Source organism: Xenia sp. Carnegie-2017, unplaced genomic scaffold, assembly GCF_021976095.1.
Source record: "Xenia sp. Carnegie-2017 unplaced genomic scaffold, XeniaSp_v1 HiC_scaffold_14, whole genome shotgun sequence".
Lineage (NCBI taxonomy): Eukaryota > Metazoa > Cnidaria > Anthozoa > Malacalcyonacea > Xeniidae > Xenia > Xenia sp. Carnegie-2017.
Window position 1 is genome coordinate 13,398,590 of NW_025813447.1, and position 15,598 is coordinate 13,414,187.

At 33.8% G+C, this 15,598-nt stretch overlaps 4 protein-coding genes and 1 long non-coding RNA gene across 7 annotated transcripts; 1 reads left to right on the forward strand and 4 right to left on the reverse strand.

Annotated features, from left to right (window-relative positions):
* The first annotated feature begins 1,312 nt into the window (after positions 1 to 1,312).
* On the forward strand, positions 1,313 to 1,706 carry LOC124434338. The gene is made up of 2 exons (XR_006944743.1): positions 1,313 to 1,536; positions 1,672 to 1,706. It is a non-coding gene; the product is annotated as an uncharacterized LOC124434338 (long non-coding RNA).
* Positions 1,707 to 2,886: 1,180 nt separating this feature from the next.
* LOC124435320 lies at positions 2,887 to 3,599 on the reverse strand. The gene is made up of 2 exons (XM_046985255.1): positions 3,209 to 3,599; positions 2,887 to 3,135 (listed from the first exon to the last, which is right to left on the reverse strand). The coding sequence occupies exons 1-2, from the start codon at positions 3,521 to 3,523 to the stop codon at positions 2,887 to 2,889; spliced, it is 564 nt and encodes a 187-aa protein (XP_046841211.1). The 5' UTR covers positions 3,524 to 3,599.
* A 390-nt stretch (positions 3,600 to 3,989) lies between these two features.
* LOC124434335 lies at positions 3,990 to 5,876 on the reverse strand. 2 transcript variants are annotated; one of them, XM_046984222.1, is made up of 4 exons: positions 5,248 to 5,876; positions 4,832 to 5,106; positions 4,627 to 4,746; positions 3,990 to 4,505 (listed from the first exon to the last, which is right to left on the reverse strand). In XM_046984222.1, exons 1-4 carry the CDS (start codon positions 5,603 to 5,605, stop codon positions 4,302 to 4,304), a joined length of 957 nt encoding a protein of 318 aa, XP_046840178.1. In that variant the 5' UTR covers positions 5,606 to 5,876; the 3' UTR covers positions 3,990 to 4,301. The 2 variants fall into 2 exon arrangements, with proteins under 2 accessions (XP_046840178.1, XP_046840177.1); XM_046984221.1 differs by having other exon boundaries at positions 4,832 to 5,876.
* Positions 5,877 to 7,522: 1,646 nt separating this feature from the next.
* On the reverse strand, positions 7,523 to 11,354 carry LOC124434516 (4-hydroxyphenylpyruvate dioxygenase-like). Its single transcript, XM_046984405.1, is given in 13 exon segments — positions 7,523 to 7,837; positions 7,947 to 8,181; positions 9,542 to 9,729; positions 9,804 to 9,855; positions 9,936 to 10,013; positions 10,085 to 10,188; positions 10,259 to 10,348; positions 10,415 to 10,497; positions 10,565 to 10,616; positions 10,769 to 10,873; positions 10,941 to 11,003; positions 11,070 to 11,096; positions 11,179 to 11,354. Coding segments are annotated over 13 exon segments (1,158 nt in total). The 5' UTR covers positions 11,182 to 11,354; the 3' UTR covers positions 7,523 to 7,759.
* A 92-nt stretch (positions 11,355 to 11,446) lies between these two features.
* Positions 11,447 to 14,587, reverse strand: LOC124434514 (inactive peptidyl-prolyl cis-trans isomerase FKBP6-like). Of its 2 annotated transcripts, none has more exons than XM_046984404.1 (14): positions 14,383 to 14,587; positions 14,189 to 14,303; positions 13,882 to 13,982; positions 13,589 to 13,799; positions 13,249 to 13,377; positions 13,040 to 13,110; positions 12,913 to 12,972; positions 12,788 to 12,847; positions 12,575 to 12,721; positions 12,350 to 12,510; positions 12,196 to 12,272; positions 11,984 to 12,071; positions 11,789 to 11,915; positions 11,447 to 11,689 (listed from the first exon to the last, which is right to left on the reverse strand). In XM_046984404.1, exons 1-14 carry the CDS (start codon positions 14,434 to 14,436, stop codon positions 11,657 to 11,659), a joined length of 1,434 nt encoding a protein of 477 aa, XP_046840360.1. In that variant the 5' UTR covers positions 14,437 to 14,587; the 3' UTR covers positions 11,447 to 11,656. The 2 variants fall into 2 exon arrangements, with proteins under 2 accessions (XP_046840360.1, XP_046840359.1); XM_046984403.1 differs by having other exon boundaries at positions 13,882 to 13,985.
* Between the last annotated feature and the right edge of the window lie 1,011 nt (positions 14,588 to 15,598).

The following is a 15,598-nucleotide window of genomic DNA, read 5'->3' on the forward strand; positions in this document are numbered from 1 at the left end:
TCTTGATCATTTGCATTCTGGAATTTCATAATCGGATTTTGTCCTGTTCAATTTCCGTTAAAACGCATTTTGTTATTGAACATTCCATTATGATGACGTAACATTATTCGTGACTCGCAGAACATCAAATTTTACTCGATCACATTATAATTTATTTATAATTTATTTTCTTCATGCGATAATATAAATGAAAACAAAATAAACCAATTGTTTTACCTACAAGTCTACAACCCTAAAACATGGCAGAAAGGTTATACTTTGTAAGACTCCTTCGCAACTCTATTTTGGGTTGTATTGCTGACCTCGAAGGAAGTCCAGATCGGGATTTTTGCGTTTTTCGTATCGATTGTCTTTACCATACTACTTTGCGATTTGCTGAAGTATTTGAGCTTGAAGAGGCTGTTCTGCAGTTAATCTCAAACGCAAAAGAACTTTTAAATGTCAATGTTCATCATGATATTAATCCATCTTCTTCATTAAACTGCCCTCAAGTTTTCAGTGGCACACCAGGGCGACCAATGTATGAAGTAAACGAAGATATTCTGCGTTATTTTTTGGATAAGCGTTTTACAGTGAAAGATACGGCAAATCTTCTGGGAGTCAGCAAAAGAACTATTGAAAGGAGGATGAATGAGTTTGGTTTATCAGTTTCTAATTGTTATTCTGACGTTAATGATTCAGATCTCGAGTTGGTCATAAGAAACTTAACGAACGAGTTTCCCAATCTTGGCTACAAACGTATGTCAGGATTGCTGTTAGCAAGAGGTTTGCGAATTCAGCAGGATAGGATTCGTGAAATGATGCGAAGAGTTGATCCACAGGGTACATTGTTTCGTGCTTTGTCTCTTAGAGCAGTGCACAGACGTAAATATCATGTTACTAGCCCCTTGTCACTTTGGCATGTTGATGGCAATCACAAATTGATTAGGTGGGCTACTAAAAATACCTATTTGGGCGTTAATAAATCTCAGTTTTGCATACAAATGTGCTAGTAGTTTCATATTTTTAGATGGAGATTTGTGACTCATGCAGGAATAGATGGCTATTCACGTTTGCTGGTATTTATTCGCTGTAGCACAAACAATCGAGCTGATACTGTTCTAAGACTATTTCTATCTGGTGTATCTCAATATGGACTGCCATCCAGAGTAAGAACTGATAAAGGAGGTGAAAATGTTGGTATTGCTCAATTTATGTTAAACCACCATTTACGAGGACCTGGTCGTGGCAGTCATATTACCGGAAGAAGTGTGCACAACCAACGGATTGAGCTTTTGGCGAGATCTTTTGTTGGTTGTACAAGTCTTTTATCATTTATTCTATCATATGGAAAGTAATGGAATATTGGATCCATCAAATGAAGAACATGTGTTTTCATTGCATTATGTGTTTTGTCCAATTATTAACAGAAATTTGGAAATTTTCCAGGAAGGTTACAATAGATCTCCCATAAGAACAGAAAGAAATCTATCACCTGAACAGCTATGGATCCAAGGATCTTGCTTAGCCAATAATTCAAACGACCATATACAGCAGGTATTTTTATATTTTATGCAATAACTCATGACTTTACTTTTAGACTACACTTTACATTATAATCATCAGACTGGATCCAAAGCTAATTGATGTATGTTGAAGTCAGAATCTAATTTAATGTTCCAATTCACTAAGGTAAACCAAGAATTTCCACCCACCTTTACACAAAACTACATGTCATGAAACAGATCAGCAACAAGTGATTGTTCCAGAAACCAACATTCCATTGAATGAAATAGATCTTGTTGAGCTGCAAAGAACCATTAATCCTTTAAGGCCTTCTAATCATAATGGTGCTGACATATACATTGAGGTGCTTCAGTTTATAAATACCAGACTGCACCAGGAAGACGAGTGACATTGTGAACTCACAAAACAAGAAAAGCTACTTGACCTATTGTTCATTGGTGTCAATTCAGATAATACAAAAGAAGATATGTATGGCAAGGAAGGCTATAAATTTTTCATTATGTTGATTATTCAAACATTTTAGCAGAAAATGTTTTTTAGCACATAAATGCTAATGCACTGCCAGAACTAAATTTAATGAAACATTAACATATTCACTTTAAGTCTTTAACTATAAAAATGATATCCAAAACAAAGAATAAAAATATTTCAATTTTGTGCATCATCCATATTAGCTGTCACAATCTATGTTATTGCTGAAAGAGATGTATAAACTGTTCCAAGATCAAATATTGGTAAATCCTCTTGAACCAAATTGCAAAGCCCTATCCAGTTTAGCTTTCAGTTCATCGAAGTTTTCATAACATGGAAGAACTAACAAATGAAAACAAGTTCTACTTTCTGGCAGCAGAGTACGATCTTTTGTTCTGTCAACTTTGAGATGCAGGATTGCACCATTTGCAGGCAGTAAATTACACCCAGTCCAAAAAGACAACAGATCTTTAGGATTTGCCCCTAGGAATGGACAGGTATTAAAGTATTAATATAACTAGTACCTCAAACAGTCAAAAATATAAGTTTTTTTGGAGAAAGCAAAGGTCCAATTTAAAGGCAAGAAAATATTACTGACATTGATATTGTTCAAACAGATAAAGTTACTGCTGCTCCAACATATAATATATAATCAGTTGTGGTGCAAATATTAAAAAGCAAATCATATTCACACAAAAAACACATTCAGACTGACTACTACCACTTACAAAAACACTTACCACTAGTTCTACCAAAACACTTACCACTAGTTGTCCCATCAACCAGATCATTGTATTGTTTCAAAAACAACATCAGTTGATTAAAATGAAGGCCTTCTTCTTCTTACATTTCAATAATTCTTTTTAAGTTGTCTTTATTAATAAGAGAAGCAGTTGATTGTGGAAAAAGTTATGGTTGAACAACATCTTTGTGTTTCTTCGAGAAATCAACCAGTCCAAACTCATTCATTCCATTAGCTAGATCTTGCAACTTTGATTTTCTACGGGTAATGACTGCATGTAACACGATTTGCTGGGCAATAACATGACAATTTGCACCAGAGAATGATGTATCTAAAATTGAAGCTTCATCTCTGTACTGAGTTAAAACATCTTTCAATGCAGTTCCAGGAGCTTCATCTTTGCCAAGGCTGTTCAACTATGTCATAAAACACATTAGCTCAAACAAAATACTGAAAGGCAATGCTCAGATGCAATAAAACTTTTCAAACCTCATTCAATGCAATCCTCAGGTCAATGTCAGGTATATCCACAACTTCTATTAAAGGAATCTCATCTTTGTCACATACCAAATAATCAACAACTACTTTAGAAATTCCAAATAGTGGTGATCCAGCATGTAGGAAATAATGTGCAATCATTCTTCCAATGCACTTATAGAAGCATGTACTTCTAAATAATGAGTTGGCTACAGGAACTTTATGGTCATTTTCTCCTTGAAAAACAAGAGTTTTGGGCCTTTCTTCACCATCCAGTGGAAAACCATGAGGAATCATTTTCATTACTAGGCTGAAAAATTCTTGCATAGGACCACTGCCAACTGAAGTTTCGTTTTCAAACTTCACACTGAACCGAGCACACAACTTACTACTGTGATTTTTGTAAATTCTCAAAATGTTATTGGCAAAGTCACTTGCCATGCGGTTGACATAAACTCAAAAAACTGGACTGTCAGTAACAATTGTAGCATCTCGATACTCTTCAATGACTGTCTTCTTTTGTTCTTAAATAGAAAACCAGTCAAATGTTTATTGTAGTAATACAAACCAGCAAGTATTTGCTAGACTAAGCTTACCAATATCACAACTTCTACACCTAAATACAACATGCAAAAATCACAATAAGCATGTTCAACTCTATTCATATTGAGACCTAATTGTGTTGCAGGAGCATATTGCCAGTTAAAACAACAAGCTAAAAGTCATGCATAAAGCAAAACATCATTTTTAACCAATCAAGAAAACTATGTCAAATCATTTACAACTCGTTTCTTTTGAAAATAATTAAGATAAATGCTACAATTATGATGCAATTATGAGTGTTTAGCAGCATGTATGTACCTATTAATTCCTTCGTACCTTCTTGCAGACAAACTTCTGTTGCCTGTTGAAGATTTTCTGAATCTGAGTCTGCACTATCAACATCATAATTAGGCATCTCCTCTTTAAGTAATATTCCTTTGTCTTTATAATTGAAGTTACATGTATAAACACATTAATCCATTCATTATCTGGAGGTAGTTATTAAAAAAATGAAAAATAAAATATTTGTCTTTTCACATCCGCCATTCAGCCTTAATGGAGTCTATGCTACGACCAAAATATATTGATAATCCCATACATGGAACTTGATATAATGATGTAAGTACTTACTGTGATCCAACAATGATGAAACTGCCACTTCAATGTCTCCCTCACAAACTCTTACAGCTTCTGCTATGACAGTATCATGAAGGTCAGGAAACATTTCATGCAGTTCAGACATTAATGGAGTTCCAGAAAAACTTTCCTGATAAAAAATTATTCATTCAATTTTCAAAATAAGCAGGTAAACAAAAAACAGTGTGACATTTTCACAGTAAATGTGTAATAGGAATTAATGCAAGCTTATAGCATACATTGATCTTGACCTTCTCAAATTGTTTATGGTGATTGTCCATTCCACATTCAACCATATGATTCCTGATTGAATTCATTGGAATCTGCACTGAGCAATTTAAGCATTTCACTGTTGGTGCAATAGATATATCCTAGCAAAAACAATGTATGTATATGTATAACATTTCCTGTCTAATAATTTATCACTTAAATTACTCAAAGCTATGAATACAGTACCTTGTTTTCTGGAGCATCTCCTGCATGAGCGTGATCCTTCGTTTCCAAGGATGAGGAATCTAGATCAGCTTGAACTGGTCTAATATATGCAATTGCCTGCCCTAGGCCAGAACTATCACGAAGAAAGTGGACAGAATATCCAATATTTGGTGGAGGGGTAACAAGATACAAATCTTTGGGTGATAAACCACTCCTTAATATCTCAAAACCACCGCCTGATACCAGCCGGGGATAGATCTCTTCTAATTTTGCTTTCACTTTGGCTGCACTTGAATCTTTATGGAAAGAAATACGTTTACGTCCAAGACCAGCTTTTTGTAATTTAATTTTTTCCATTCTAGTAGGCACACAATCTTGCCCATGGTTTGCCAGGCAAAAAATCGTGAGTCCAAGTTTCTGTGGTTTATAACACCGACCTTGTTGTCCCCACGAATTAGATCGACCACGTTTTGCTGGTGGATGAGAAAACATCTTTCCATTGTTAGCTCGATTATACGGTGCAAATAACCGCCTAAACTCCTGCTCTCTTATCGAACAAGATGATCTTGATGTTGAAGCTTGAGATGACGAAGCCTGATGTTGTTCTTGCAATGTACTGTCTAGTGTTGACGATTGGACACGTTGAGCAGCTCCATGATTGGCAAGATTACCATCTTGAGCAGTCGATGAAGATCTAAGACTTGCTGATCCAGAAGAATCTGGATTCAGTAAATTTGCTGCTCGGCGAAGCAAAGCTGCTGCCTCTCGATTTTTCGCTCCATTATCATCCCCCATACCAAAAAAATCGTTTCTTTTTTAACAGAATACTAAAGTTGCTTCGAAGGACAAAGATCGTGATAGTTATTGCATAAAAATTGCAACAGTATAATTTATTGATATTAACAATTTTTGGCGGTAAATAATTATAAATAAATTATAATGTGATCGAGTAAAATTTGATGTTCTGCGAGTCACGAATAATGTTACGTCATCATAATGGAATGTTCAATAACAAAATGCGTTTTAACGGAAATTGAACAGGACAAAATCCGATTATGAAATTCCAGAATGCAAATGATCAAGACAAAATGCACATTGCAAAGGACAAAATGCGCATTAGTAATTGGAAAATGTAGCTCTTAATTTTGGCGGAGATCACCCTCCATACTTATGAAGTGCCAAATGCGTCAACATTTCAAATCGCACGAAATGTCATCAAGCATCTGAAGCCTTTGTCATATGAACAAAAGTCACCATAATTAATTACATTATTAAAAACTCAATGAAATTATTTCTATTAAACTTGATGAAATTTTTAACAACAAACTTGTTGATATTTTTGCTAGTAATTGGTCATGTAAGCAAAACGTTGTGGTTGTGTTTTCGATGGTGATTTTTCTTCATATAACAAAGTTTTTAGATGCTTGATGAAATTTCGTACGATTTAAAATATCGACGCATTTGGCACCTCATAGAGACTCGTGAATTTACTTAAATACACGTCGATACCGGTGGGAGAAAAACAAGTACTTCCTTCGACTTCGACATAGAACAGAGAAATATTTTAAACTTTAACATTTATTGTTTGCGCAAATTCATTTTAGTTGGTGAAAGTAGGTTCTGCTCATCATGAAACGGAGCAACTTTAACAACACTGCCTCAGCAGTAACCATTAAAATGTAAAGATGTTCTCGGGGAGAATGAATATATAAAAAATAATGTTCTAGGTTCCAAATACGAATATTGTTAAAAACTCCAAATTATTGTAAGAATACACAATGCAGTATGAAGTATCGTGGATCTTAAGACCTGGGTTACAATCTTGTAAATATTCATGAGTTTTGAACTAAAAAATTATATGATAAGAGAAGCAGCAATTGAAAAATTTAAATCAATTTTCAAAATCAATGATACTGTTACTACGTCATTTATTTCTTATGGTCACGTGATGCTTGCACGTATAAATGCAAATTAGCTCTGATGAAAAAGAAAACCTGTTTTAAGTATTAAGGAATCCAGTCTAGCCGTATTTGATTTCAAATGTAGTAGAATCTACTTCTCCAGGGTTGTTGTACAGCATACTGCTTTTTTTCGTGTTTTAAAGATTATGTTTAGAGAAATGTAAGAATTAAATATCGCCATGGTAAAAAAAGGGATTGCACACAATGAACAATTTTTACTTTTTGTAAGTTTATTCAAATGTTAAAAACATTACTTTCGATAATGAATTGATAATTCAAACAGCCAAGATCACAGCGGTTAGGTAAGAAGATCAAATAGGGAGATGATCAATAACTGCCGTATTTTTCCCATAAGATGTGTGCATGTTCATGAGTTTAAAATATCAACATCTATAAATGTATGCAGTTTTTATAGCAGTTAAACAAGGTTCTTCTTTTACAACATTCCCGAGTGACAACGCCTTTTACATGTAAACACGTGTCATTTTCCCCTAAATAAGAAATTCTTTCATACCAAATTTTTAATGAGCGATAAAATTATCATCCAATGATTATGTTTGTTTTAAAGTACGTACTGTCAATATTGCACACAGAAAAAAACTCACCTTAAAAATGCAATATGAGAAAATTGAATTGCAGTTGAATCGAAAGCAGAAATAACAAAAAAACAAGCTTCTTTAGAAACAGTCGATGAATGTTGCAATATATGTAAATACTTTAAATTGATTATAAAGGATATTGATGCAGCAAATAAATTGAAGATATTTGACCTTTATTAACCTGCACTTGGGTTTCTTTAAACTAAACGTGGATCACATCCCAACCTTGTTTGTCCCAACTGAGTTTTTTTTCGAAAATATACTTTGATAATATTTTTTCTTGCAAAATCCTTGCACAAGCACAACATGTAAATTACTCAGTTAATTTTGGTAGCAGAGTTCATCTCCAAATAATTGAGTACGTCAATAAAAATTTTAGTATATTAAGGTCAATTTAAATTCCCTCTTTCGTCTTGGTCTTTCTCAATAGCTTCAAATAGACTTTTAAAATTGCCAGCACCAAATCCCTAAATAACGATGATTAATAATGGTATAAATTATATACACAACAAATTTTATAAACGAATATTTCTACAACACAAAAACATTCCAAGTGTCAGAAAAAATGTTGTTTACCTGATGGTTATGTCTTTGTATGACCTCGAGAAATAAGGTGGGCCTGTCTTGAACAGGTTTACTAAATATCTGCAGAAGATAGCCATTTTCATCAAAATCTATCAGAATATTCAGTTTCTCAATTTTTTCCATATCTTCCATGATTTTTGTTTGTGAAGATTTAAGTCGTTCCTTTAGCATCACGTAATAAGACTTTGGAATTGTAAGAAACTCCATTCCACGTGTTTTGAGATCACTTATCTAAAATTTCAATTTAGACATAAGAATACGTCGGAAAAACTTTGACATGTCGCCACACGTGCTTTAAGAATGGCTGTGCTGCATTAAAATCTTCATGAACACAGTTAAAACCTGACAAAACTGCCAGTCTTACCGACCATACAAGATTTTAAATAAGGAAAGTAAGAGCGAAAGAAAATGTGCGCGAGAAGACCAGGAAGATAAAGATGGATATATTTTGTCCACAGCAAGTAAAATGGAGAGGAATATTAACGTTGTGATCATGTATAGGAGTTTTGGTGAAAAATAAACTACAAAAAAAAGACAAAGGAGGTGTAAAAGAAAAGTTATGGAGTAATGACGGCAGTGTATTGGCAATACCAACTAGTTTTTTTTATTCCTACAATGCAAATATTAAGTGTCCATTCACTGGAATGGACGAAAGAAATTAATATTCCAAAGAAATGAATAATTTTGACGAAAAACTTTCATACAAGCAAATTCGCATTGACTTTGCCAATGCGCAGCGCTCGGAGAAGAAAGTGGTAAAAATTTTAAGTGGGTTACGTTAGTTTGGTGAAGAAAAAACATTCTGATAATTTATGAAGTATGGTGGGACCTTAACAATGCTACAGTGAATTATGATACTTATGAACATTGGAAAACAGATTAAGGATTGAAAAAGAGAAAATAAAAGTGGAAGATTGATTTTGTACTCTTATGAATAGGAAGTATGAAATATTTGTGAGATATGACAGCCATTCCAAGGTTAGCTTCAACATGGACAGTGAGAGATGTAATTAATGGGTGGAAGTAGGTGGACAGTGGATGGACAGTAGGAGGACAATGGATGGACAATGGGAGGACAGTGGGTGAACAGTGAGTGGACAGTAGGTGGACACTGGATGGACAGTAGGAGGACAGTGGATGGACAATGGGAGGACAGTGGGTGAACAGTGAGTGGACAGTAGGTGGACATTGGGTGGACAGTGGATGGACAGTGGGAGGACAGTGGATAGACAGTGGGAGGACAATGGGTGGACAATGGGAGGGAATGGTGGACAGTGGAGGGTGAACATGGATAATGGGTGGGTTGAAAAATGTGGGAGACCATAGCCCCACTGTCAAACCCTCCCCACTCCCCCTGCAATTCAAATACTTTAAAGGACTCAAAGAAAAAGTAGAAAAAACAGAAAGCATTGTCTTGAAAATGTTTTAAAATTGGTGTCAAAGGCATGTGATGAACTATGTGGAAAGAAGAAAGGTAGATGAAATGTAGGATCTAACGGTACAGGGTGAATTTCCTAAATTTTTACATAGTCTTATAACTCATAAACTCAAATAAAAATTTCAAAATACATAAAAAACCAATACACACTTACAGTTTTAGAATATCACTGGTATTAAGTGCTATGTGTTGTACTCCTGCAGATCCATAATAATCCACATATTCTTGTATTTGACTTTTCTTCTTCCCATTGGCAGGCTCGTTGATTGGCATCTTTATTGATTCCTCGTAGTTTGCCATAACTATAGAGCGAAGAGCACTATATCCTGTGTGAATCTTAAATTAAAAACATAGAAAAAAACCTTCAACAAGATTTCACCCATTTTAAATGAAGTACAGACAAATACTACCTGTGAGTCATCAACTGACCAAAATCGATGAAATTGCAGGGTCTTAACATACCTTAAAAAAGAAAATAAATATTGCTCCCTTTACTACATGATGTTTCTAGCTAAGACAAAAATGATTTTCTTTACACATACCATTCAGTAACAGGGATCATTTCTCTATCAGGAACATTGCCAACAATATGGTCAATGAAATTGATTCCTATAGGAGGTCTAATGAATAAAAAATAATAACATTACATTTTATACTATACTTGATTATTGATGATTGATTATTTACTTACAATATAGCAGTAAGTGGATCGTTAAATGTTGGTTTCACAAAACCTGGCAAAAAGTTACCATTATAATTCTTTCTTTCAACAAATGTATGGCAAACGTCCCCATACTGAAAAAGAATTTTGAGATGTTGAAAATAATTTAGAATGAAGTATATATGATAAATGCAATGTTTTTACAGTTTGTATGGAAGCAAAAATGACTTTTCCATTTTTATCACACTCTTCCCATGGTTCCTTGATAATCTTAGCTCCACGATTCACAGCTGCCTAATGAAATTAAGATTGGAACAAGATCATCTTCAAACAATAAATCACCCAGTAATGAAGCATAACCTTAAAAACACTGATACAATCCTCTACATTAAATGCAATATCTTTGACACCATCACCATGTTTAGAGAGATGGGCACCCATTTCTAAAAATGATGATTATTTCTTCAATTCAGAAATTTTGTACAATTCAAACTATTTTTGTTCTCGTACCTTCAGAAATGTGCCCAGATGGATTTAGTGGTGATTCTAAAACAAACATCACCTAAATCATAAATTTGAGAAATAAGGAATAGCAAAGTTTGTGCTTCTTCATGTGAATATTTTATCAAGGAATACAGTAATTTAGGAATAGAAAATAGATTTCCATACAATTTTTCTTTTACTATCATTATAAAATATTTAAACCAGTCTAACCTTATCAAGTTTCAATGCATAAGACACAATCTTCCTAGAGCCAGTTTCCAGTCCTTTATAACCAATAGTCTCAAATCCCCAGCGAGTGCAGTAATATGATGCAGACTATCATTAAACACAATTCATTTTAGAAATATTCAATTTATACTGTATGTGCAAATACAGATACAACCTGTTTGGCATTTCCAACCCAAAATTTAACATGATCAAATGCAAGGTATTTCCCCGTATTGGGCTGAAAATGAACAATATAGTGGCAAAAACGAAAGAAAAAACTGTACAAAGTGTTGAGTTTGACTACCTTAGGTCCTTTGTCTGTATAACTTGTCTGCGTTGAAGAAAAGTACGTAATTTGAAATATGACCCCACTAAGCTTACAGCAGCAAATTAAATTGTATTGAAGAACTTACCATGGTTTCTTGGAAAATATATTTTGAAATATAAATACTTGAAATAATAGTATAAAATTTCAAAAAGAATAAAATAATTTTAAATTATGAACCATTGAAGACCGAGAGGCGCCATCAATACTTTGGAGGCGTACTCAGGTAGTGCCATGGGCAACACAATGGGGCAACATTATATATCACGTGTACAAGACGTGATTAGATCATTAGAAATTTCTGACGATACATAACACACATTTTACGTATGATTTAAGAGAAGTAAATGTAAATGTGAAGAAGGAGTCAACTCAGTCACATTGTTAACCAAAAAGACAACTATTATATACATTTGATAAAGTTCATAAGACAATATCTTCTGTGAAAATCATGGCCGAGCATCTTCCTTTTCCTTTTTTGATGAATGTTTTTTAATTATGAAGTATGATAAGAAAGTAAACACAAAAAAAAAACAAGAGTCTTCACATATTAGATTTCTTTTAATTCATTCCAGTTTTTCAATCTTTAGATGATTCATCTAGTGAGAAAAATAAAGAAATGAAGAATAAATAAGAAAGAAGAAAAAGTTTGAATGAAACAATACAAGGAAGAGTTTCACGCTCATCCGATGTTTCACCTTTTTTGTGGGTGTAATGCATTTTAAATCCATTGCTTTTGCCTCTTCAACAAGAAAATTTACTTCATTTACAGTCAAAGATGGTGGAAATACCAATTCCCTTTGATTTTCATCATTGTTAAAACCTCTACACACAAAAGATAATTCAAAATCTGTACCACATCATTCATCGTCATATCCACTCCGTTAACTTACTTTAAACGTTGTAACATAAAGGCTTTAACTTCTTCGTTTATATCACTTAAATTTCGATCTTCTGTTTTTTTTGTGACTGTTTCATCAACTGAACGAGAAGAAAGTCTTTACAACACATAAGAATCACTTAGTTAATTCATCTACGTTCGTACATACTTTAAATTGCTATATCATCATTTACATTTTAACAAAGAAGTACTTCAAACACACACCTGACGAATCTTGACCCTTTTTCACAAACATTTTTTGACACATTTTTTTCTCGCTTAGTCTCCAACGTTTAACGTCCCTAAAAATGCGTGAATGTTTTCCAATAAATGAAGGACTACGATTTTCAAGGGAATCTTTTTTATCGATAAAACGTACTGGTCTAATTTTTGGAGAGCTGCTCGTATTTCTGAATTGTTAGGTTCCTGTTTCTGTGAACGTAAGAACCATTCCCGAGCTTTTTCAAACTCTCCTTCCTTTTGATAACCCTGAGCTAGCCGAAACATTGCCTTGATATTCTTTGGATCAAACTCTAAAGCCTTAAAACAAAAAGTCGGCACATAAATATAGAAATGCAGACAATTAAAATTAATTTCCACACACTTTACGACAATATTTCTTTGTACGATTTCCTTGACCAAGTTTCAACGAACATAATGCAGCATTCATGAACAGCAAAAGCAATAAATCATTCATTTGTTTTTCTTCTGAAGAATTGCGTAGTCGACTACCTTCCAGTATACGGATGCCCTACAAAAACAAAACGAGATGACAATTCCTTCATTAACAAACAACCGGGCAAAAATATGGACTTACTTTATCATATTTTTTAACAGCTGTGTAAAATTCATTTCTTTTAAACAAATCATTGCCACTCTAAAATTTTAACGTAACATTATCAAACATACAGTGGAATAATTGTCACATAAATACGTTACTACCTGTCTAAAAGATTGTGCAACTTCATAAATATTTTCAAATGTGGCCTTTTTCTGTTCATCCTTAAATTCAATAGCTTTCAATAAACAAAATGTAGGCACAATGTGTCAATGTTGAAAACAAAAATACCATTGAAAATTCTGAGAATTCATCAGAAGCTCCTTGATCAATAAAACTCACAAGCTCAATTTGAAAAAGAACTAAATAGGAAACAAAATCTTTCTACATAAAATAGCTTTTACTTTCATCGTTAAATACAAGAGCAACAACAACTGTCATAACTGATAACATTACCAACAACTAGACTGTTATATGTAGCCAATCACATGATCACCAACCTGTAGCATCAGGTGGTACCCTGGGAGGGCAGCCCATTTTTTTGTAGGCATAAGATGGAGAAAATAAGAACTTCGAAATCTCTCCCTTCTTCATTGTTGCCACAGCAACATCAAATCCTCTAAGTGACTCTATGTAATACAAACTTTCTTGTAAGTTTTAGAAAAAGATTTGGTTGGAATTTTTAAATTGAAAGCCCAAAACTTTTAGCAAATTACTTAGTCTGAAGTTGTCTTATATTAAAGACGAAAACATTAAATAAAATCATTTACACATCAGAAGTTAAACATAAGCAATAAACTAGGAAACCATAGTAATCATTCAATTCTGAAAACTCTTAACCTCCCATTCCTAGCTTCAATTGATCTTGTTTGTTTCTAAGACGTGTAGAGTCAAATGGTTCATCTCTGTACTCCAAATAACCGCTGTAGTGCAAACGACAAATTGCACCATCTGGGACCATTGGACCAGTTCCATTTTTGACTAACATTTTCCATACTCCATCGTCATTGGTAATTTTTGTCATTTTCTCTTTGATAAGTTCAAAAGGCGACTATAAAGTTCATAATAAATTACATCAATGTCATTTGACAACATTTATTGTTAACTATACTATAAAATTATATCTTACATACTTTATCTGAGTTGGTATTTGAACTCGATGTACCATCAATGCATTCATAATCAACAACTGACAACATCTCTTCACCATCAAAAAATTTTGCACTTTCATCTTCTTCTTGATAAGAAGATTGAGAAAAAAAAATCAGTAAATACAGGGTATCCCACCAAAGTGACATTATAGAATCATTGTTCATGAAGCTTTGTTAAATGTGGTGATTACACACAAGGAAATCATATGTATACAAACAATGAGATGATTTCTATTGTGTCACTTTTTTGAAGGGAGTCTCCGTCCGTGAATAGCAAGGTAAGTAGTACCGTCCTCTGAATCTTCTCTATAGTTTTCCTTTATTTCTATATCTATGCCTTGTCCAAGAAGATGGCTTGGTTCGAAACCATCTTTGAGGATCACATTTGGACGATGAATTGTGTTCTAAGTAGATTTTTTTATAAAGTTTGGAGAGTTGAGGAGACAGATCAGGGCCATTCACAAATGATGATTACAAACTTACATATATCATTGACCGTCTGGAAAAGTCCTCTTCCGCAGAGTCTATTAAATCCATTCCTGCGTCGATATAACTACAGCTTGTGAAAAGAGCAATACGCTTCTTTTTATAGTTTATTGATCGTAATTATTTACTATCTAAATACCACATGAATAGTAGCATTGCCAAGACCATTGGCTTTGGCTCTGGGCTAGACTTGCTCAACACGTGCTGCAGAACTTGCTTTGTGGAAATTTTTTACCCGTAATTTTTAGCGACGCCCACTGGGGTATTCATCGTAATATTGAATATCAATTTTTTTGCACAAAAGAACACCAACCAGTTTGTACACTGGACATTGCGTAAATAAAATTTTAATTTTGTAAAATTATCAGCGAAGAATTGTAAAATTCTTGTCAACGAGACGAGAATATTGTCAAATACAGTTTTTTTAATCCGTGCAATTTCTGAGGCGAGAGTTTTAAGATATATTTAACGATATGTTTGGAATTGTCGCAGAAAAAAATTACGTTAGCACGTGGTGAAAATTTTAAAACAGAAACGATGAAACAAGCGTTTTGTTAATGGTAAAATCATTGAAAACGGATCTTCTGCGATCCAAATATTGCGTCAAAAATATTGTTAGGAATAATGCCGTGTTTTCGCACTCAAAATATGCTTTATCAGGCTTGTAAAATCCGTTACACTGCTTTGAACTAGTTTGAACGAAAACAAAATGGCGAATGAGAATTTGTCGCACCTTAAGTCAATTGCTGATTCAAGTCACATTGCAGAAAAGAACGAAATGGAATTACTTCCATTTGGGCACAGTGATAAATTAAGTTGCACTTGGCCGCAAAAACGTGATGCCAAACGGTCTTATCTTGAATTTGGCTTAAGCACCTTGACCAGTTTGGAAAGTGGAGGGAAAAAACGACCTCGCAAAGATTACAAAAGAATTTCTGTAGACAAACTTGAAGGATTTACTTTTATCTCTGCTTATGCTTTAAATGATTTTGTTGATTATGACAAAAGCAGAGCTAGCTGTTCATCCAGGTGCAACAAACAAAAGTCAAATACAACGATTAAAAGTAAGTCGAGCAAAAAAGTAACTAGTTTGTTTATTAAAAAAGATATTCAAAAACCTTTAGTAGGCGTAAATAAGGTATCAGATAACCCTTCAAAGTTGGAATCTCAAGTTGATGAAAGTGCTGTGATCAAGGATTCATCTCCGTTGACG